Source organism: Eurosta solidaginis, chromosome 1, assembly GCF_040869045.1.
Source record: "Eurosta solidaginis isolate ZX-2024a chromosome 1, ASM4086904v1, whole genome shotgun sequence".
Taxonomy (NCBI): Eukaryota; Metazoa; Arthropoda; class Insecta; order Diptera; family Tephritidae; genus Eurosta; species Eurosta solidaginis.
In genome coordinates, this window is record NC_090319.1 from 378,456,861 (window position 1) to 378,481,502 (window position 24,642).

Genomic DNA, 24,642 nt, shown 5'->3' on the forward strand with positions numbered 1-24,642 from the left:
TAAGTTGTGTGAACTTTAATGTATGCAACGACGGGAAGTTGCCTTTTGGGGTCACATGCTTAGAAATTATTCCTCTTCGTCAGTGGCAGATGATCTTGTAGTAGCAACAACACTGGGTTCTATAAAACGTATAGTATTGGAAAGAGGATGAAGGTCTTTTATTTAACTAAGTTTTTCCGTTCGGTTAAACCAATTCCGGTAACAATATGGACACATTCCATCTATGTCAGAAGTATATCGCCAGACTAGTTCAACCTTATCTAAAGCTAGAGCTGTACCACTTTTTGCAATGCAACCCAGAAAAAGCTTCCGAAATTGTATTTATTTCTGAGCCCCTCTTTTTCAATTTATTTCAACGAAAATTACATGTTTGAAAGGCATTAAAACTTCGCTTGAGCTCCAGTTAGCGCTTTAACTTGTTTTTTCTTTTTTCTTCACTTTTTTGTTTCTTTATGATTGCTTTTAGATTCGCTGTGCTGAGAAGCTTGAGTTGATTGCTGATCGTTTTGTTTGTCCCGCAAGTTTTCAGTCAGTTTGTTAAGAAACTGTATAGAAAGCGGGCGGGATTTGCGTTAAACGGAATATTATATGAATCGGAAAAGTGAATGCAGCTGGTGGCATTTTGGCGGTTTAAAGCAAAAAATATTAAAACTAATAACGATTTCGATAATTAAGTGTAACTATTAATTAATTGTGTGAAAAAAAGACGCGTGATTTATTGACACCAACGTGCATTTATGAAAGTGCATATGTATGTGTGTGAGTGTCCATATGTATGTATGTACATATATGTGGACGTATTAAAGCTGCAAGTCAATTAAATTTGTAATATTGCGTACAAGATTGGCGGAAAAGACGGCAATATCTTCTTGTTGCGTCTGTGATTCACAACAGGAAAAATACAAAAAACCTTTCTTCACCTGCTCTGAATGCACATTGGGGTGTTTTCAACCAAAATTTTTCTCGAAAAGATGTACAAAATATTTGCACTATGAGCCGTTAATACTCTACGACTTCAGTGTGGTCAGAATTGGATTTTCGAAGTTTCCAATAACGGCTGATGGCTGTTAATTTCTTCTTAATAAAGCTTATATTGCGTTGAATTGGTCGGCCCATAAGGACCACACAAAGATCTCCTGAAGACATTCAGTGATGTGGAAGCTTTTCCGATCTGCCTTTAATCATAAGGTTGAAAACATCAGCTTGTTCGCGTATCGTATCCCCTGCCATTTCTTCATTCTTACACCAACCTTTCGCCCCTATTGTGGCTTTAAGGTCGCCATCAAAGTTCAGAGACGGAATCAAGTAGACTGTCCGCTCAACATTAGGATAGACAAAAGAAATCCATTATTGTTTGTATGGCCACTTTTGCATGCATTGACTGTACTGGATAGATTAGTAGAGTGCTTTGTAGGTCGACTTAACTCTCACTCCTACGACAAGGTGCCAGCCATAGTAAGGGATTTTTATTGTTAAATAGTTATGACAACGGGTCATTTTTAAACGGTTTTATTTAGCTTGACTTGACAGGCCGGCCGGTCGCCCGGCCGTTGTGAACGAATTTTCTAATTAAAATTTAAGTAACTTCCCGATAAGCTACAAGCTTGAAACTTGGAATATAGTTCACAACCCGATGACAATGCAATAATAAGAAAAAAACTCCGATACATAGGTGGGTGGCGCATGGATCGAAATATTTCAAAAATCATATTTGTGGTCCGATTTGGTTCATATTTGGAACACATAATACAAACATGAATAGAAAGCGACCTATGAAAAAAAATCGCCGCTAGGTGGCGCAAGGATCTAGATATTCAAAAAAATCGTATTTGTGGTCCGTTTTGGCTCATATTTGGAACAAATATTACATACAGTCCGGTAGAAGTGACATCAAAATATTTTGGAGTTCGAGGAGGGACAAGCATACGTCACGCAGATTCGAGTAAAGTCTTTGGAAGGATTATGTATTGAGGACTTAGATTGTAACAAATTGTGAGGAAAGAGTCCTTGTAATAATGAGTCACTAAATGGACTAAATAGAATGAGAAATAATAGGCAATTAAATAAAGACTAAAAACTTGAAAATAAAATAATTTAAAAAAAAAATTTTAAGTTAAACGGTTTTATTGAAAACAATACTTACATGAAATAATAATAATACTAAAAGCTAGAAAATAATTAGGTAGGTCCTAGGTACTAGTCATTACACTCCTCATCAATCTAGGGCATTGATCAGACAATTAAATAAAAGCGTTGGGCGAGTAAAATTTATATTGATAGTCATAAGTAAGACCAACCACCTTAATCAGGCTATGATACGCCTCACATTTTTAGAAATTTCACGCGCCCAACGCTTTTATTTAATTGACTGATCAACGCCCTAGATTGATGAGGAGTTTGATGACTATAGTACCTAGGACCTACCTAATTATTTTATAGCTTTTAGTATTATTATTACTTCTTACAAGTATTGTTTTCAATAAAACCGTTTAACTTAAAATTTTATTTAAATTATTTTATTAACTTCCTATTATAAAAACTATTTTATTTTCAAAATTTACAAAATAAAGCATACAAAAGGTAGAAAGTCGCCGACAGTGACTCCTTTTGACTTTGTAGTAGTCGTAAGAAGTTCTTTTTGTTCCAACAGCTTTCCCGCTCCAGCGACAATATTACAGCAAAGTTTTGCAGCGGGTGACAATTAGTGTCGTCTAGTAAAACCCAAAATACCGGGGAGTCCTGTACTTCAGTAGCTGTTCCATCCGCTGCAGGGTACCATATCGAAACACACGTGCCTTTATTTTAAATCACCCTAATGTACACATTATTGATCATTTGTATGTGTACTCGAAATAGCCTTCGCGTCCCATTAACTTGAAAAAGTGCATTATTTTTTTCTACAAAGTAAAAGTTTAATTAATAAAAAAAACACATTCCTAACTAAACAAAAAAATAGAAAACAACATATTAAAAAAATGTATTCATTGAAAGAAGTGACTGTGATTTCTAAAGAAACTCAAACCACATTAATGCACATCATTATCAACAAAAAAAAAAAAAAAAATAATAAATTCGACTTCATAATAAAGTGGAATAATTCCCTATACATATATTAGGTTCAGAACACAAAAACATCAATAATATGTCTTCTTTTCTTCTTTTATGGATTTGCTTTGTGTTGTCTAGATTTATTTAGTCAAGATATCAGCTTGGCTTGACTTGGTTTTCGCACATTAACAGCTGTCACCTTTTTTGTTTGTCTGGAGCTTGTGCGTCCACTCTTCTCCAATGGTCATTCTACGAATATGTTAGTTGATATCTTTTTAAAACGAATTAACGATCATTTGTTATAACTTTTAACTGTTGTTTACTACCTCCTCTTGTTTTGTTCCACTAAGCGCCAACAAGTCGTTTAATCAATGTACATTGCATATGTTAACACCATATGTATGCGCAATAGGGTGGGCAGAAAATATAAATGTTATTATTTTTATATGAGCCACAGACACATTCATATAATATTTTCATCAAATATTGGCTCCTCATATGTCCCTCCCATATTCGACACAGTTTTCCTTTCACTCAAGGCCCAGAACAATAATAATTTTCATATTATAACTAAAAAATCACGCGGCGTTTTCTTCACCAATCATCGTAGGAATTTGGAACGTTTCAAGGCGAATCTATACCAGGTGGTGGCATAGCGAATTCAATCAATTCGCCGTGCAGATGAATGTCAAGTCAAAAGAAAATTTTTTATAGATTTCGATTAACTGACATTTTGTTGTACAAGGCTTTGTATGGAAAATTATCAAGAAGAAGCAATCAGCTGATGGGATAACACCACCTATATGAATTCGCCTTGGAACGTTTTACCAAAAAGTTGTGATTTTCTAATCTACTTATCAATTTTCTCTTCGCTTTCTCTTTCTTTCTTTTGTATCACTACTAAGCAACTACCGTTAATTCTGATAATATTTTTTTAGGTTGCACGATCACTGACTGAAAAACCTTTGAGCTTACGCGATAAATGATGTAGCTACAGTAACCAAATTTCATGCCTGCGTTGAAATATTAATCTTTAATTCAAAGTTTTCAAAACTTTCAAAAAGGGGCGTGGCACCGCCAAATTCTGACAAAATAATTTTTTCAAATATTATTGGTCATAAATCAATACTGTTTTATTATGCCGCGATCGTTTTCAATGTCAGACCTACTTCCACTCTTCTGAAGAGGTATAAGAAAAGATTCTTTCCATGTAGGTGGAAAAACGCCTTGCTTTCCAGGAAGATTGAACAAGTCAGATAGTGGCAGGTAGATGTGGACAGCACATTTTTTAAGTATACATATCGGAATACTATGAGGACCGTATTTAAAATATTCTTTTAAAGTTTTAAGATAAAGTAAAATATTTTCGGGTAATATAACTGGACAATTAACGGAGTTGTTCGAGTGCTGCAGATACGAATAATGGTGGGGTTGTGATTATCGCTAGATGTACATTCTTGATACGTCATGGTTGAAGGAAATCCTTGCACTTTACGTTTAGTGTCTACGAAATCATAAAAAGACTTTGGGTTGGAGATAATATTCTTTCTCGTCTTACAGATATAAGCTTTGCAACACTTTTTATTCAATTTGAAGTATTTCTGACGCAAAATGGAATACTGTATGTAATGTCTGTTTTATCCAGATTTTTTATACAATTTAAATGATCGGGTTTTTCTATTTTTTTAAGAATTTGAACTCTTTAGTGAATCAAACTTGCGTTGGTTCATCATAGGAACATTTACGTTTGGGAACAGAACTTGAAAAACTGAATAACCTAGGGAAATAAAGAAATAAAAAAGTGGCACCGCCAATTTTTGGACCAATCATTTTCTTAAAATTAGAGAGCCGTAAATCGCCGTAAAACCCCAAAAGTGTCTGCCAAAACTGTCCGAAATCGAATAAGGACCACGCCAAAAGATTTTCAAAAGGACCAGGATAGAAAATATTTTGGAAATGGGCGTGGCACCGCTTTTTTTTTTTTGGAGCAATCATCATTCTATGTTTTTAATAATAGTAGGCAACATCGATTAACAAATACGCTCACTTTTTATAATAGTTAGTGCCAACAGACTAAAACTTACAGGTATGTGTTAAAACTCACTTTGGCATGAAATGCGTGTTGAGCTTACGAATGGAAGAAAATCTGAAATCGCCTTCGGAAAAAATGGTCAAAAATCTATGTGAATTTTGAGAGATTATAACTTGTACTTTGTGTGACTAAAATTGATAGGGCTACAAAACTGCATACTCACAAAAACTCTGCGAACTCTAAATAAAAATTCAGAATTTTTATGCAGATTTGCAAAATTTTCGAAATATTTCGAAAAAGTCTTTTCGATTTTGAGACTGGTTTGGAGTCAAAGTTACATAATTCACGAAAAGTTTTCTTAAATTATCAAAAAAAAAAAAAACAATATAATTGATGAAATTTGATAAAAACCGCCACTGCTGTTTTCGTGTTCGCAACTGTAAGTGCTACCTCTTATGATGTAAATATAGAGCAGCATGCTTATATACAAATTCTTTAGGCTCGATCGCATAGAAAAATAAATCAAAGAGTGAATCAATTGATTGAACTCGCTTAATTTGCCAGTTAGTCGCTTGTTAAGTCCAAAAGTTCAATGAAACAACAACAAAATTTATGCACTATTTGTGGTGTGTCTGAGTTGTTGATTTCTTGTTTGTGATTTGGTCTGGAGGCGACTGATGTTGTGGGTATACCTGACTCATTTTTGTTTAGATGCTCTGCCAAGTTAATTTTCTTGTTTACAAATGTCTTTATGTTCGTACATTAGTCACATTTATGTATTTGTTGTGAGACCCGCTTCTCTTTTGAACCATTGGCTGTGTCCATGATGCCCCAATACATTCCAGTTTATTCTAGATCATAGTTGTTATTAGATAATTAATTTAAAGTTATTTTTTATTGCTTTGGAATTTCACTTGCACTTCGAAACTAATAAAAAAATATGGATCAAAGTCGGTAACTGCCTGCAATTTAGGAAGAAGAGGGCGACCCCAGCTGGTTAGGGGGCCAAGAATATACCCGCGGCAGGTATGCCTGTCGTTAGAGGCGACTTAAATACCAAATTGATTTAAGAGGTTGTGTAGTTTAACCCTCACCTACCCATGGCAAATCCTGTCTTTAACAGCCGAGGCTCTGGCGACCCCGAGTTCCCATGTATCTAGGAGGTGGGAAGGCGGTGTGGCCTAGAAGGTTTCATGTGTTCATACCATCGTTTCTGAGATGGTCGGGTTAGTTACCTTAATGGTGCTTGTACAGGATCTGCATCCGGCAAAGGATTATCAACATCAATAACACTCCTCAAGGGCTTCGAGAAGTGTTCTGGTGAAGGGCGAGGGAAAAGACAGGAAGAAGAATAATAATTAAAAATTTTACATTTTCACTGACCAATTCCACAGGATCCTCTCTTACAGAAGTACTCGTATTGGCATTTCGCAACCAACTGTAAGATATTGAAAAATTTTGAGCGTGGCGTTCGACAATAATCTTAACCTCCAATAAACACTAAAATCCTCAATGCTCCCACTGTCAGCATTTGAGACAAGGGGAAAAAATGCTGCTTACAATATAAGAAGCAATTGGATGTTTTTTGCTTTGCTTGCTTGATATAAACAACAAAAACTGAAGGAAGTGGGATGGAAACACATCCGGCTCAGAACTGTTAAATCTCCATAAATCTGGGCATTTAATCAGACAGAACGTTGATACGGATCGATTCCCTAGCAAATTAGGGATATGCTGTTGAGCGCTATTAAGAGATTTGGCATTTAAGCATCTTTAAGAACATGGGAACCCCTAAGTCTTATCCACCGGTAGTCGATAAATTATGTTGCCAAGTTAAACAACTACAAGAAAAAGTGATTTCAAATGATTGTGTAGCGCTACCCCTTGGAGGTTTAATATAGTCCTATGAAGTTGTTGTCCAGATGGTCAGACTAGTATCTTAATGGTGCCATTTGCTGGAACGTACCGCATAAATAAGGACCATCAGCATCAATAAAACTCCCCAAACTCACCGAGGACTTTATGGCTACAAAAGGAAGAAGAGCAATGGCCCAGCAAGGGCTAATGTTCAGAAAACGAGAGAAAATGACTTTTTCTGCTTTATGCTCTTATACCATTTTTAGCTTTTATATATGTATCTTATTCTCAGGGCTGGATTAACCCTCAAAGGAGCCCTAGGCAAACATCAATTTGGGGGCCCTTTTTTCACGTCCCTTCCCTTCTTTTTTCGATAAAAAAATACAAACTTATATATTTCATAAAAATTGTATTGTCACAATGTAATAATATCAATAAAATTACTATCTACATTTTAAACATGTCATTTTCTACATTTCTTTTCGGCAAATTCATCAATTATATCATCAATATCGATTTTGTTCAATAAATCTGACTCAATGCAAAGTATACATAACATCTCGATGCAAAGTATACCACAACCAGTGTACATTTTGAAAAAATTATTTTTTATTATTCAATATACTCTCCTTTCCATTCGATACACTTCTTGCCACGCTCATACAAATTTTCAAATGAGTCAAATGTCCTTTTTAGGAACCTTGTCTAGTTCGTTGGTCGTCGCCTTTTGAATGCAGTCAATTGAGTTTTATTTATTTGAGTAAAATTTATTTCTAGTTCTGATTATATTTTTCTTACACTCTCTAGAATTTTATGTTTGTAAGAAAATTCTGGAAGTCTTTTTAATTTTTCGGGGCCCCTAAAATGGGGGGCCCAGGAAACTACCTATTCTGCCTACTTGTTAATGCGGTCCTGCTTATTATCGTCAATTTATGGGAGCAGTTCACATCTACATACATATGTGTGTGATCTGTCAATTGAACACTTTGTTTACTATGTTGCCTAATTTGTGTATGGATCTTCCCACTTGTATAAATATTTGATTCGAGTAGCACGATTGTTGGTGGAAAGTTTGCGAAATGTGCGAAGAAACCCCATTTTCAAAACTAGCCAATTAACAATCTGACACTAGACAAAAAATGTACCAATCATAAAACAAAGAAAAATTCTTCTAAACACAAAGCCAAAACAATTTATAAAATGTGCAAATACTCGTACATACATATATTCATAACCTATCTACCGGTTTCGTCTTACTTTCCATTTATTGATAAAAAGCGCGCTGTTTAAGCTCTTTTTAGTGATTCATAGCATTTTGACTGAAAAGTAAATTAAAGGCAATGCATTTCCACTTGCAAGCAAGCAGTCATATGTGAAATATGCGGTTGTGCATTTAGAAGCGTGTAGTATGATAAATGTATGAAACAACAAAGTAAGTTATTTCTCAGAATGTAAGATGTTTTAAGGAATTCGCCTTTTTAAGACTCATTGTTGAAGAATGTCGAATAAATTAAAAAGGGAAAAATGAGGTAAAATTAAATGAAGTTGGAGTTGGCATCTGATAAAGAAAATGGTTACGTAGAGCAGGAGTCTTTGCTTTGGGATAGCTACGTTGACGGTTGCGATTTCCTGCCTGATTGAAGATTTGGGATTAAATTAAAAAATTGTCATTGGTTTTTGTTTAACAAGTTTTAAACATTCTAAATTACTACCATTATGGGTTTATATTTTAAAATTGGACGGGGCAAATAATGTGAAAAAAGAATGAGATTTAAAGAAGTAAGGAAGTCTAAGTTCGGTTGAAACCGAGCATTACGTATCCAGCCACTTGAAATGCTGTTGTTGTGTCTTTTGTGTGCTTAATAGTGTTACAAGGCTGCGGAATAATACGTATACATATGGTTCTATTCTGAACTAATTTTTGCAAAGATATAGCTTATTTTATTCGACCCTTGTAAAAATCTTGTATATAAAAGTGAGCGTGGTCCTTAACCGATTTGGTTAATTTTTCTTCAAAGCGTTGCTTAAATTAAAGGCAACCTCTGCCGAATTTTGTTACGATAGGTTTAACGATTTTTGATTTATGATTAATAATATTTGTAAAATTGATTTTATGACAAGTGGGCGGTGCCACGCCCATTTTAAAATTTTTATCAAGAGTGTCAATATCAGTCCACACGTCAAATTTCAATATTCTAGGTATATTATTTACTAAATAATCAGGTTTTTTGTGTTTTGCAAAATTTTATATATATAAAAAGTGGGCTGGGTTATCGTCCGATATCGCTCATTTTCAATACCAATCTATTCTGGGTCAAGATAAGCTCGTGTACCAAATTTGGTGAAATGTCTCAGTATTTACTCAAGTTATCGTGTTAACGGACAGACGGACGGACGGACGGACATGGCTAAATCAAATTTTTTTTTCGATACTGATGATTTTGATATATGGAAGACTATCTCGGTTCCTTTATACCTGTACAAACAACCGTTATCCAATCAAAGTTATAATACCCTGTGTACAAGTACAGCTGGGTATAAAAAGGTTCAAATTGTTAAGCTTCAGTTTCCAATAAAAAAAAAATTCCAGGCGATATATACGTCCGAAGAGAATTCAGATCGAGCTTCTCTTCACCATTTCCAATATAAGTTCCAACTCGAAACGGAAAAACATGCGCTAGTCTACAATATTTTGTATAGGAGTTGATGTCTGCTCTTTAACAACATGACGTCTCTTCTTCTGTGCCTAAACAGCTCTGCCAAAAGTCTATCCTTTCCTGGTGCTTTGCATCTTTTAAGTCAGAATATTGCTGTTTTCTCTTCGTTAATTCGAGTGGCGGAGCATACTATTAGATCCGATAATGGGCTCGTTATCAATATTTATGTTTGTCAATAAAACTCATTGCTTGCAATTTGTTTAATTGACTGACGACGGCGAGCAGGAAGAAAAAGACGAAAAATGGAGGAATGGAAAAGGAAAAGTGTGGTTAAAAGGAGAAATAGAGGAGGAGGATATCGAAGAGGGCGAGGGACAAAGAGAAAGAATAAGGAAGGAGACGAGGAAAAATACAGCAATTAAGCAGATGGACAGATATTGAAAAAAGATATTTTAAGAGTGACGGTAGAGGAATAGAAGGGGAAGAAGAAGAAACAATTAATTAAATAGAAACTGTATGAGCAAGAGCAAGACTGCAGAGGCAGTGAGTTTTGATAAATAACTAAAAACTACCCGATAAAGAGCGACCAAAATTTCTATGCTCTAAAAAAAGCCTGCAATTATTTAAACAAAATTGATATTTTCCAATATGTCTTGTATATAGACTTGCTATACAAAATACGTATGTACACTAGGGTGGCCCTTATTTTCCAAAGTGTTCCGATTCTTGATCTCACCCCCGAATAGCCTAAAAACTAGAATATACAAAGTTTTAGGTCAATAAAAAAAGGGTTAGAGGTGGCGCAAAGAGCTTGAAGTCCTGAAAAAATTACGAATTTTTACAATTTCTTAAATTTGGCCAACCCTACTTCATTTGTTATGCGCTAAACGTAATTTATCGTGTTATTAGTAAGTTCTAGAGATATTTGACCTTCAAGTAAGTCTAAAACAATAAAAATTGGTCAAATAATAATAAAGTTATAAACTAAATTATGCCTTAAACACGGTGTCATCACTTCAAGAATGTGTATATAATGAGTATACGTAAATGAGTCTGTTTAAAATTTTTTATTAGAAACTTTTTTGAAAATACATTTTTAAAACATATACATATATCTTGTGAAACTTTAGCTGACACGTATATAATATGATATTATTTCCTAGGATCTAATTAATGATGATTTATTATAGGATTCAAATTGTTTTTTGTAATCAGTTACAACTTGTAATAAATATTGTTTTTCTTGTTCGTCATTTGTAAGTATTCTATTATATTCTTCTATAAATTTTACTCCCAGTTCTGCTGTGTCGTTTACTACTTTTATATTTATAACAGTATCCTTAGTATTTTTACAGGTTTCTGTGTCCCCCAGTATAGTGGATGTACCTCCAGAAATTGAGATGATATCCCAAACCCACCAAAAAAATCAATTGTATTTCCTCTTACAAAATCGTGTAGTTCTTTTTCTATAAATTTATTGATAGCACTGGGCCTTAGGTGTAACCTCTTTAAATTTTCTGTTTCCTTGTCGCAGTTGTGTATGCTTTTGATTTTTTCGACAAGCTTTTTCTTCATTGTACAAGAGACGTTATCATCGCACAATGCCAATGCAATACATTCTTCAGACAGGTACCATAGGTGGTTACAAAACGTTTTTATTGAAATGTCAGATATTTTTTTATCAACTTTTCAGTATTTATAAATTTCTTTAATAAAAGATAAGTCTTGAAGAGGTGCTCTATGAGGATTGGTACAGTTAAACCAAAGCTTAACATCGAATTGTATAATAAACGCGCATATACTTGCTATCGAATTCTCTTCATACTTCGCTAGTTTAAACTGTTCACGAAATATATAGATTTTTAAGCAATACAATGCCTTAGACATCCACCCAGCATGAGTGGGCCTTGGTACACGAAACCTTATGCCATCACTTGCTCCTAGGCATATAGACGCTAATTCCAATAATTCCCTATTGTCATCTCTTACTATTTTCTTTTTCAACTCTGCCTTAGAGACATTTAGAATAGTATCTTTGCTATCGCTGAAAGAAATTTCAATTTGTTATTTTGTAGCAAATCTCTAAAACTATTTTTGTCGATGTTTCTCCAATTTTCTTGAAATCGCGAAATAACTGAACGTCCTTACTGGTATTTAGTGGAAAATAACTCTCAGCAAAACTTCATAAATATGATGACAACAAGGTAGATAGAAAAGTTTCCGCTCAAGTTTTTTTCTAATAATGTTGCAGCTTCTTTTATAACGCCTGTGTTAACCGATGTCGTATCAAAACAACAGGCCACAATATCATCCTTCAGATCCCATTCAAATAACAGTTCATACAATGTATCAGCTATTTCCGAGCCTGTTGCAACATATAATTTTGAAGCTCCTATTAACTGTTCGCCATTCCTGTAAGTAACAACAACTGGAAGTCGTTCCACCTTTTCACGACCTGGTATTTGTGGAAGTAATTTTCCATCCCAATGCAAAGTGCCGCAATGTATCTATTTAAAAAAACATACTATTCAAAATTTGTTAATTCAAGAGCAGTATAGTTTTAATAAGAAAACGTCAAAGAAATTTTTTGTAGTTGTTTGCAATTTTAAAGTATATATTTTCATTTGAGCGTTACTTACCCGAATACCACGATTCACTGATAAACACATTTCCACAGACTTAATTTACTTTTCATATTTGTTTGTCGAAAGCAATATATATTTTTCCCTGTAACTTTGTTATTGATCGACCTATTTTGAAGATTATGGCCATTTTAGAAAAGTAAGAAAATACAGATATTACTAGGGTATGGAAAAGCAGTAAATTTTCGTAGGGTTTAGAAATATGAAAGCCTGAAAAACGAAATTGTAAAAATTCGTAATTTTACAGGATTTCAAACCCTTTGCGCCACCTCTAAATCTTATTTGATTGACCTAAAACTTTGTATATATTCGTTTTTGAGATATTCGCTTATTTTTAGGGGGTGAGATCAAGAATCCAGACACCTTTTTTCCCCCTCCATACAACGAAGGGCCACCCTAATGTACACGCATTTATTCATATATACATTTGTGAGCATAAGAATGGCAGTACAAATTTTAGAACATTTAAAAAGTGCGGTTTTTCTTTTCTTTAATTATGTTAATGAAAAAAAAACTACATAAATTCGTAGAAGTTGTAGAAAACAGAAATTCAAAAAGTTTGCACAAATCTTTCTACAATTTTTTAGAAAGGTTAAGAGTATGCAATTTTTGGTAAAATTAATTTTAGTTTACCAAAGCACAAAACCGCATTTTTACAAATTATCGTAAAGTTTTGAGTATACATTTCAATTCCTAAGGAAGATTTATAAAAAGAGATATAGGATCTCCACTAAGAGCTTTAACTGTTAAGATTTATTACTAACAACCTTTTTAACAGGTCTCCTCTGATACGACTTTATTTACGACTTTGCTCAGATACAGCCTTACTAACAGACTGTCTGAGATATGTCCTTCTTAACAAAACTTTAAAGTTACTAACTTTATATTAGGATGGATGATATGCTTTGTATATTCAACACCGCAAAGTACAAAGGGTTTTTCGAATCTAGTTACCGTTGGGCAAGTAAAATACATTTTTTCGTGCATACGATCACGGAAAACTCCTAAAATGCCTTTAAACATGTCTTTAAATATAATCTTTGCTTGAGAGTATGGTTATGCCTGGTATATAGACTCCACAGCTTTTGCTCTATGACAATATTTCGAAGCTATGACGATTTAAAGCTTGTATTATTGCGGAAACTTTCTCCTCTTTTCCGAAGTATTATAAAATATAGTTTTGTTAATTTTTGGTCCTCATGGACCGGCCAGTTCAACCTAACCAAAAAAGGAAGGAACAGGTTGTTCCACTGAAGGAATAATCTTACATTGATTATCTAGTAAATATTATAACAAGTTCAACTTGGGATCTATGCCCTGCCAGACTTTAAGCAGAGTTTCTTAAAATTCTCACACATGATGCACATCTCGAAATTGTGCCCTGCGTATGGTATAAATATATGTGTCGGTACGGCATTGTATATAAAAGTTCAAACTATCTTTTTACCTAGACTTAAATAATTCAAAAATGTGGTACGGATAGGATCTTTTATATATTTACAACGTGCGCTGTCACAACGTCCATTAGGGCCTTATTCACTATTACGAAACGAACGTTCGTTTCGCCACAATCGCTGGTGTATTTGCACTATGTTATTGAGTATTATGTTCGTTATTATGTATTTTTAGGGCCTTATTTTCTATAACGAAACGAAAGTTGGTTTCGCCCCAGAGATTAAGTGTTTGTATATTTGCATTTTCTTAAACATTGATAACATATTATTTCACAATTGCTTTCGCCTTCCTGTTTGACATAAAGAAAGACACGTAAAGGCCGAACTAAAATGATAGAGAATACCATTGCTCGTTTGGTGGCGAAACGTTCGACTGAGCCATCGTTCGTAATACAGAATGAAACCCTTAATTTTTTGTGATCAAAATACACTCGTGACCGTTCTTTAAATGTACCTCATTGCATTACCGAAAGATTTTGTTGGTGGAATCGAAAGCCAAGTCATATCGAAACCGCTTCCAAGATTCTTATATAGCGATCTCATCGGAACCATATTTTACCACATATATCGGAAACGCGTTAAGATATCGCAGAAATTAAAAAAAAAAAAATTGTTAAACAGCTTTCGTTTGACTTCCATATTGTATAAATACCCGGGCGCATGTTCTGGGTTTGAAGACCCAAGAGATCTAGGTGATTGAAATGTAGCCTAAAGTGTAAGGTAGACCTCGCATGATGCAATGGTGAAAGCTGGATTTACTTCCAGCAGTGGTTTCTGAGTGATGCGAGTACAAACATACAAAAACTGCTGATTTGGGTTCAGTAGGTCCTATAAGGACCCCCGCTATAAATTTTCCTGAAATATCTTCAAACTACAGATATCGAACTGCTAGAATTTTATTTTATGTATAGGTTTAACTTAAATCTTCTGCGTTTTGAGATTTAATTGTGCGTGCTAAAAGTTGCAAGGTTTTACGTTAAATTCTTACAGAAGTGTAAATGTCGAATAAAACTCTAACTGGAAATATGCTGTATAGTTTTCGTTATGCAATTCATCACAAATTTTCAAAAACTTTCGAAACTGAACAAAAAGAGAGATAACTGATAATATTTGTTAATAATTTTTACTGCTATTTTTGTTTTCACAGGTGTGTATAAAAAAATTTGTTAAATTGCTCATTTAAGGCACACAAAACAAAAAACAAGCAAACAACGATAATGAACTCCCTTATCATAGGTAAACAAAACAAGTAAAGGTGTCTAAGTTCGGGTGTAACCGAACATTATATACTCAGCGTGAACTTTAAATGTACATTTCATTTCAGATACATTACTTTTCTACATAACACGTTAAAAAAAAAATTGTTCCCCATTTCCTCTTACAATAAAACTTGATAAGTGAAATATCATTGATTCAAAACTATTTAGTTATAGCTTATTATTCTAGTCTACGACCCTTTTAAACTTGTTTTATATCTAAATTGCCGTGGTCTTTAACCGATCCCGTCCATTTTTACTAGAAATTGTTTCTGCTATAAGGAAAATATGTGTACACAATTTCATTACGATATGTTAATTCTTCTTTAAGTTATGGCTCCCGAAAAACAGAAAATTGCTTAGTCATAAAAGGGGCGGGGCCACACCCATTTTAAAAAATTTAAATGTTTTCCAATTCAATGTTATAATTCAATTTAGAAAGTAAGATTCTATTGATACAAAGCTCTTTTTCGCTAAGATATAGCTTATTATTTCGTCTACGACCCTTTAAAATCTTTTATATAAAAGTGAGCGTGGCCTTTAACCGATCTCATCCGTTTTTGTCTGCTATAAGGAAAATATGTGTACACAATTTCATTACGATATGTTAATTTTTCTTCAAGTTATGGCTCCCGAAACACAAAAAATTGCTTAGTTATAAAAGGGGCGGTGCCACACCATTTTTTAAAATCTGAAGTTTTCTTATTTATTGTTATAAATCCACTTGGGAAATGAAATACCATTGATATAAAGCTCTTTTTTGCAAAGATATAGCTTATTTTATTCGTCCACGACACTTTCTTTTATATGAAAGTGGGCGTGGTCCTTAACCGATTTCTTTAATTTTTCTTCAAAGCATTCCTTATAGTAAAGGCAACCTCTCTGCCGAATTTTGTTACGATAGGTTTAACGGTTTTTGATTAATAATATTTGTAAAATTGATTTTATCACAAGTGGGCGGTGCCACGCCCATTTAAATTTTTTTTCTTTCAAATTTTTATCAAGAGTCTCAATATCAGTCCAAACGCAAATTTCAACATTCTAGGTGTATTATTTACTAAATAATCAGGATTTTTGTGTTTTCCAAAATGTTATATATATAAAAAGTGGACGTGGTTATCATCCGATTTCGCTCATTTTCAATATCAATATATTTTCGGCCCAGATAAGCTCGTGTACAAAATTTGGTGAAGATATCTCAATATTTGCTTAAGTTATCGTGTTAACGGACAGGCGGACGGACGGACATGGCTCAACGAAATTTTTTTTCGATACTGAGTCTATATATATCTCGATTCCTTTATACCTGTACAACCAATCGTTATCTAATCAAAGTTAATATATTCTGTGTGCAAAGCACACTGAGTATAAAAAGATATGGCTGCGATAACATTGCTATCTGAGTATTGCCAAACATTAACCTACCAACTCGTCTACGATCACAATTCAAAGTCGCGGCACCGCGAACACAAAATTCTTTTGGCTCAGTAAGCCGAAAACTTTCAAGTAATTAATAATTGCACGGAGTGCGGAAATGACATAAATACATACATATACTATATCGTGGAATAAAAAATTATTTAAAAAAGACAAGTGATATCAAATATATGAGCATAGATCAACTTAACACGATATTCTGAGCTCACACATGTGACATCCATCCATTTACAATTTGAACCGTAGTTGTGAAATTTGTGATATTTAAGGAATATGAGTATTCGACTCGTTAATACAAATATAATAACTTACAAATAAAGTTGGCACAAAGCTAAAATGGATTATTATTATCTGATTTTGGTAAGTTTCTTATCTTGTTATCTTATCATTTTATGTACATACATATATACATGAAGGATAATCGTGTATAACGTTGTTAGCGACAATCAAAATATTTCAGGATAAATATTATCCACAATGACGAAAACCATTTTTTTTTTTTTGTTTTTCGCAGGTTTATTTTGATAAAAAACCAGAAAAAACCTCATAATATGCCTACCAGAAAATTGTAAATAAGTGCCTTAAAAAGATACATAGTTAAAGCCTTTCTGTGTTAGCTAAACTCAGCTTTAACTATGTATCTCCTAGAGGCCTATAACATTTTCTCTTCCAAAATGATGGGGCCTCTGAGTAGTCATCCTTAAACCATCCAAGTGTTTTCTGCCATAAAAAGGCTTTACAGATCACATTCAATTGCCTTGGCGGACCAATTTAAAGAAATAATGTTAAGTTAATACTTTACTTCAGCAATATAAAGATTCATACTGTCTTGTTGTTGCAGGAGAATTTAGGTCCTAACTGGCGATTACATTTTCTTGCTAGGATTGCATTTTCGCTGTGGACTTCGGATGAATTTCCAGTATTTTATCAGTTTTACTAAAGATATATTTGCTCTGCAAATCTTAGTGTTCCACTATCTGGTAACTTGCATGCATCAGGCATGCGGATGAAGACGCTTAGCATATTCCCGCAACAGGAACACTTGTTGTAAGAGGCAAACAAAATCCCAGACACGAATGTTCGAGGGGTGAAAAAATCGTTCTTCAGGCAGTCGTGCTGCTAATAGAAGATGTTATTACCGTAATGTACTGGAAACCTATCCGGCAAAGGACATCCGACAACAACAACAGACATGTCTTACCGTACCACAACAACCCCAACCATAAGATGCATGGTAACATTTCGTTAATCTAAATTTCAAAAAGGCTTGGACCCTGAAATATATACATTTACAAAATATTATTGGCCCCGAAATAATTCTGAAAAATCTCTGAGATTGTTCGGAATGATCCCGAACACAATCCGGAAATAGTGCCGAGATGATCCCGAAAACAGTCGCTAAACATCTTCGAAATATTTCCAGCATCATCACGAAACAATCCCGAAATAGTTCGAAGTAGCCTTGACATCAAACCAGAAATAATCCGAAAATGAATCGAAGACATTTCTGAAATGATCCCGCAGTGGTTGCTAAGTGATCCCGAAATGATTCCGTGATAGTTCCGGAACAGTTTCGAAATGGTGCCAAAGCAGTTCCGATATTATGCTGAAGACAATACCGAAACCGCCTCCTTGTTCTCTTGAAATGACCTAAGCATACGCTCATACGCAGTCCCATAAATAGGCCCAAAGGATTTAAATATTTTTTTTTGTTTTGCTAATTAAAAATTTTAGAAATGAAACAATTGCTGAATTCAACAACAAAGTACAAGTTCTATATAGATCTCCCAAAATTCGCATTGATTTTTGATTATTTTTTCTGAGTTGTGTTTGAGATCTTCTTCCACATAAAAAAATCCATTATTTGTATTGAGGAAAATCGAATAGTCTACGCGCGGTGAGCCTGAAGGCCCCATTACTGATACTTAGCATAGACTTGACTTGACTTGGCGTAAACTTGGCAACTTAGCCTTGATTATACTCCACTTAGCGCATACGCTCTGGAATCATAATCAATAAATGTCAATTTGTATGACAAAATGTCAAAATGAAAGGGAAACAAACAAATGGCATCTCAAAATGTAAACGTCACTTAGAACTTACATAGAAAATCAAAATTGAACAGACTTCTAAGTCAAGTTAAGTGTTGCTAAGTTTTGAGTAATCAGTAACATGCAATGTTCATTTAACAGAACTGTAAGTGACAGTTCTCAAGCCAAGTCAAGTCTATGCTGAGTATCAGTAATGGGGCCTTGACTCGTGAGTCATCCGTATACGTGTTTACTGACTCTCCGCCATAATCAAACTCATTTTGATTTTCACGAGTCATGTCTGTGTAACGAATACTAATAATATTTTCACTAACACTTCGAACCTGACTCTTCACTTCGACTCAATGCAATCCATGGCGCAACGATACAAGGTGGCAGCATGGAACAGCTGATTATACCCTTTTCTATTTGATTTGATACATCAACTTCCGGTGCCGTACGATTTTGACATTTGTCCATCGAATTTACAAAAACAAAGTACATGGAATTTTTATTTATGTTTTTAGGTATGTCACCATGCTGCCACCTTGTATCAATCCGCTATGATGCAATAAAAAATCAAAGCAAATTTTGAGAGACCTAGACTAAAATTGGTCGGTCTATAAAATTGCATACTCAAATAAATCCAGAGAGCTCAAAATAACTAGTTTGAAATTTTCATACATATAATACACATATACATATGTATCTTGGAAATTCCCGTAGCATTTTTTCGAATTTTTTCTACAACGCTTTTGAGATTTGTTTGCTTTTTTTTTATGGCTCCATTCTGTATTGCGAACGATAGATAGCTCAGACGATCGATTCGTTTTCAAACTGTTTTGCCTAGCAATGATATTCTTTCTCATTTTCGTTCGGCCTTTACATTTCTCACGCTATGTCCAACAGAAAGGCGAAAGCAATTCTCTAACGGTTTGTTGCCATCGTTTAACATAGTGCAAATACACAAGTGACTCGTCTCTAGGTCGAAACGTACCTTCTTTTCGTAATAGAGAATGAGACCCTTAGTTTTTCCCCCTGGCGGTTAGAGGGTTAGAATATACCCGCGGTAGGTATGCCTGTCGTAAGAGGCGGCTAAAGTACCAAATAGATTAAAGGGGTTGTGTAGCACAACCCTTTCAAGGGGTTGCCAGCGCAATATATATCTTCTCCAAACCCAATTGCCAACCTAACCTATCCTAGGCGAATCCTGTTTCATTAACAAACGAGGATCTGGCGACTCCTCATGGATCTAAGGGATGGGAGGGCGGGATGGCCTAGAAGGTCGCATGTGCTCATAACAAATCGTTACCGAGATAGTCGGGCTTGGTACCGGAACGTACCGGATCTGCATCCGGCAAAGGACCATCAACATCGATAACACTCCCCTCCATCGGACAGTGTCCTTATCGCTACAACAACAACAACTGGCCCTTAGTTTTGAAATTCATAGGATATTAGTAAAAATATTTAAGGACTAATATTTCCTCTTTTTTCATTCTCTTTTCCAGTTACTTTCGCTTTCCTGTATGCTCACATTTTCCATCGCTCAACATGAAGATATACCCTATGAGGATGTGGAGGATATCTGTAAGACATGTTTGTGCTTAACGGCCCACGATAACGATAAACGTTATCATCATTTATTGAGCTGTACTGCCAAGCGTTTCAAACATATTTTGGCGCGTTGGCCGGAGGAGTTCGGCAAAAATCACAATAGTAAGAAGACATTGAACAAAAAACAAAAACTGTTTAATTCACAAAATTTATGGCTGTTTATTTTTGGCAGGTGTTGATATTGTCGCCACATTTTCGAACAACAATATTGAATTGTTGCAACAATTGCCGGCGACAAATGCCACACTCACATTCTCATGCCGCCACTGTGGCATTAAGTACCTGCAAGCGCCCACCTTTATGGATGTGCCAAATATACGTAGATTAGATTTAAGTTGGAATGAAATAACCAGCGACGTATTAACGCCCGACATATTTCGTGGTCCATATCGTATGACACATTACGAACCGATAGCGTTGTTGGATTTGGATTTGAGTCATAATAAATTGCATGCATTGAATCGTAAATTATTTGAACACACACCTAATTTGTTAAAATTACATTTGAGCTACAATGAGTTGGACGTATTGAATTTGCCAACTGTACTGGCTTTATCATCGCCAATAAATCTACAGGTTTGCACTATATACTTTTCTAAAATGTAGTTGTATATAAAAGATGAAATCTTTTTTGTTTTACTCTCCAGGAACTCGACTTATCCCACACTGGCATCAAAGCGCTGTCAGCAACAATTTTCAAATCATTAGCAAATTTGCGTGTGCTAAATTTGTCTGGCAATAAATTTACTACTGTACCGGATCAGCTAAAATTAATAGGCAGAAGTCTCATTGCTCTAAATTTGGCACAAAATCCCATTGCGAACTTCCCTGAGAAAAGTTTTATTGGAATGAAGTCATTGGAGCGTTTAAACATTAGTTATATGCCAGAGTTGCGGTCAATTGCTAAAAATGTATTCACGCCCTTGGAAACACTTAGACGTCTGGATTGTTCACACAATCCAAAGTTGCAGGAGTTTGATATGGAAAGCCTAATTCATAGCCATAATTTATCAAATGTACGTATTGCAGAAGATGTACGCAGGATTTAAAGAAGATAATAGGAACCTCTCTGTATATCATTATTTTTGTTCAGACAATTAAGTTAGGTTGAACTGGTTAGTTCGTAAGGGCCTCACAAAGACTGAAAACCTCATAATTCATTCAGCTTAGCAAATACTTTCCAGAACTAATCCATGCTTAAATACCATGTAATCTTTCTAACTACTTGCAACAAACTGATAAACAGACCTGCTCTGGATAGCTTAGCTTCCACGAAGAAACCTAACCGCAGCAGGCATACCTAGAAGTCATATCAAATCATTCCCAAACTGATCGGGCTTGTATGTACCTTAGTGGTGTTGACTTTCGGAACGTGCCGTAAGCCAAACGACCTTCATTATCGACAACACTCACCAAAACCTCCAGAGAGTGTATTTATCGATTTAAGAAAAAAGACCGGTTCCAGGGAAGTAAAGGAAGTAACCAGAAGCGAAATGGAAACTTGTATCCCAAAAAAGAATCGCTGTCCTTCCAAAAAAGAAACCGGTTCGAATAAAATAATGCAAATGTAGCCAGTTCCAAAGAAGTAACTAGTTTCAGGAAATAAACCGCTTTAAGGAAAGTAAGCGGCTTCAGGAAATTAACCGGTTTAGAAGAGTAACCGGTACAAAATAAATCACCTATTTCATTCATTTACATTCAACTAAGTAAGTTTCTTTAAAAATGTAACAGGTTTCAAAAACCTAACCAGGTTCAGAAGTCTAATTGTCGGTTTCCGTATAGTAACCTGTTTCAAAAAGGAACCTGTTTTATAAAAGTAAACGGATTAAAAACATCAATAGGAAACGAGTTCCAAAAAGTCACTGGCTATAAAAGCATAACCACTATCCAGGAAGAAGAAGAAACACCTCCAGTTCCAAAAGAGGATGTGGTTTCACAAAACTAATCGGTTTCACAAAAGTAAAAAAGGAAAGTTGCCACCTTCACAAAGGTTTCAAAAGTAAACGATTTCATAACGGCGTAAAACTTTCAAGAAAGTACTCGACTTCAAAAAAGCAAGCTGTCTCTAGAAACAAACCGGTTTCAAAGCGTTACCAAGTTTAAACGAAATTCCCGGTTTGAAAGCAGTAGCTTGAAACTGGTAGTTGTTTTCAGGAAAGTAACCGCCTGCACAAAATTGATAGGGGCCTAAGTAATCAGTCGCAAAAACTGAATAAGGGTTTTTCGAGTATTCAGTTTCTTTTCCTCATAGTGCTCTCTAAAATAATTTTCACATATACATATCTACTGCTGAGTAGAGTATTACCCTATTTCGGTTACCATTTCAAAAACGCCCTATCTTTGAAAAATTTTTAAAAAATGCCCTATTCCAGAATTCGGTTCAAGAATGTCTTATTTCAAAATTCCTTTCATAAACGCCCTCTCTAACGTCAAAATGTAATGAACTTTTGCTCAGATATGTCGTTTTTTGAAACAAATTCTGAAATACGGTGTTTTTCAAAAGTTTTCTGAGATAGGGCGTTTTTTAAATGGCAACCGAAAAGGTTGATATTCCACTCTGGAGTCCATATTTTTTCTTTTTTAGTTATGTTACGCAGTGAAACTAATTTTGAATCCCTGTTCTATTTATAGATCGACATATCTCATTGTGCTCTTAGAACAATATCGCTGACCTTAGATGTGACGAAGGAGTTCAATACGAATGCTACCGTTATCACCGTGATGCCTTGGCCACATTTACTATCGCTCGAAATTGTTGGTAATCCATGGTTTTGCGATTGTAATTTTATACAAACAATTGAATATGTGAACATTAAACATGTCGACAAGGATACTCAAGCACGCTGTGACACACCTTACGTCTTTTCGGGAGCTAGAATATCCAATTTAACATCGGAACGTATTTGTAGTTTGAAGATACCACAAAAATATAAGGCCATTGCAGCCGAGGAACGTCCACGTTTTTTGCGTAAACGTTACATCATACTCACAGTCATTACTGCAGCTGTAGTGGTATCGATTGGCGTGTTAGTCGGGCTTTCGATAGGGGCTATACGTCGACGACTGAAACGTGATGATTTTGGTGTGGAGCCGATACGGTATACGAGTGTGCGTAGTAGTAATTTATCAGCATTCTCAAATGGGAATACAAATTCAATTGTGGTGAATGGTAATGGGGCGGCTAACGCAAGTAATGCCTGACTGTTATTTATATATTTGTAATATAATTACTTAACTTAATTGGCGCTTAACCGTCTAAACTGTTATGGCCGTCCAAATGTAATATAATTAAAAGTGTAAATTATTGTGTGCAAAACTTTTGTATTTACATACTTTCCTACTATATATTTTGTAAGTATTATAAAGTTAAATGGCCTGTTGCTAAAAGTTGTAATATATATACATACAAGCCGATTGCTCAGAGCTGGGGGAATACAACTACATTAGGATTACAATTACATTACTAGGCAATAGATACTTCGAGATTAGTAAAAGAAACCGATTTTTTTTAAATTCATTTAAAGTAATAGTAAAACCAATAACGTTTCCACACTTCGAATGGTAATTTATCAGTAATTTAATTCCACAAAAAAAAGAGAAAAAAAACATTACAACCCAGCTCTGCTTAGGATTATCTTCTAGGTGCCTATTGTTCCTAGGATACGCAGGAACATTTTTTTTACCAAAGAATAATTTGTATTTAATGTACGTAATCAATATTTAAAAAAAAAAATTTTCTTTTAAGAAAATAAAAAAATATTAAGTCTGCCTTAAAAAATTGTGCGAGACGCTCTTCAATTTAAGCTAAGATAGTTTTTTGAATGCAATTGCAGAAATGCAAATTTTTAGTGCTAAAAGGTTTTGTACGTATTTTATTTTTGTTAAAATCAATGCACAATAAAATAAATTGCCATTTTGTTTAATATTGTATTTTGTTTGTGTAAGTACTTATGTAATTGTAAATAGTTTAAGTAAGACAGATTTTGTTGCTTTAATTTTCTAAATAATTTTTTTTTTAAATAAAAATAACAAAATAGCATTGCTTTTTCGTATAGTTCATTTTTACTTCCTTTATATAAGATATGGTTGCCAGACGTCCCCACTTTCGGGGATTTGTCCCCGATTTCGACGATTTGTCCCAGCGTCCCCGCTTATACTCTAAATGTCCCCTCTTTTACGATTTACCAGCTCTCATGTAATTTAACAAAGAAATTATGTGCCTTTGTTGCTGACAACAGGAATATGAGTTTCGGAGGAGTCAATGGCAATGGAAAAAATAACATTTTTCACAGACTACAAAATCTCAATGCTGAATTGATTAGGATCGGATGTTCCGCACATATTATACACTGAAAGAAAAATACTGGTAAAATCAACCGAAATATGGGTCAATTCAACCGAAATTTCTGTAAATTTTTATCCATCGCAACAAGATGTTGAATCAACTGCCTACAAATCATTGATTCGTAATTGACCGTTTTAGTAGTCAAATGAACAAAAAAAGTTGTTGCGACAGCTTTGTACGAAAGTACCTATGTTGCGGCATTTGCAAGGCAGATGAGTTTTCACTGAGATCTTTTCATGGCAGAAATACACTCGGAGTGCTTGCCGA

At 34.7% G+C, this 24,642-nt stretch overlaps 1 protein-coding gene across 6 annotated transcripts; it reads left to right on the forward strand.

The window, feature by feature from the left end:
* Window positions 1–548: 548 nt before the first annotated feature.
* On the forward strand, window positions 549–24,069 carry LOC137245276 (phospholipase A2 inhibitor beta). 6 transcript variants are annotated; one of them, XM_067775676.1, is made up of 6 exons: window positions 549–777; window positions 16,399–16,743; window positions 19,925–20,132; window positions 20,203–20,606; window positions 20,678–21,046; window positions 22,662–24,069. In XM_067775676.1, the coding sequence occupies exons 2-6, from the start codon at window positions 16,720–16,722 to the stop codon at window positions 23,229–23,231; spliced, it is 1,575 nt and encodes a 524-aa protein (XP_067631777.1). In that variant the 5' UTR covers window positions 549–777; window positions 16,399–16,719; the 3' UTR covers window positions 23,232–24,069. The 6 variants fall into 6 exon arrangements, with proteins under 6 accessions (XP_067631777.1, XP_067631767.1, XP_067631786.1 ...); XM_067775666.1 differs by having other exon boundaries at window positions 549–773; XM_067775685.1 differs by having other exon boundaries at window positions 549–759.
* Window positions 24,070–24,642: the final 573 nt, after the last annotated feature.

What these genes read in the sequence shown, in the direction of transcription:
- LOC137245276 (XM_067775676.1), top strand. Translation starts at nt 16,720, where the DNA reads ATGGATTATTATTATCTGATTTTG. An exon ending in ATTATTATTATCTGATTTTG is followed by an intron (nt 16,744 to 19,924) that starts GTAAGTTTCTTA and finishes TCTCTTTTCCAG; the next exon opens with TTACTTTCGCTTTCCTGTAT. An exon ending in GTTCGGCAAAAATCACAATA is followed by an intron (nt 20,133 to 20,202) that starts GTAAGAAGACAT and finishes TATTTTTGGCAG; the next exon opens with GTGTTGATATTGTCGCCACA.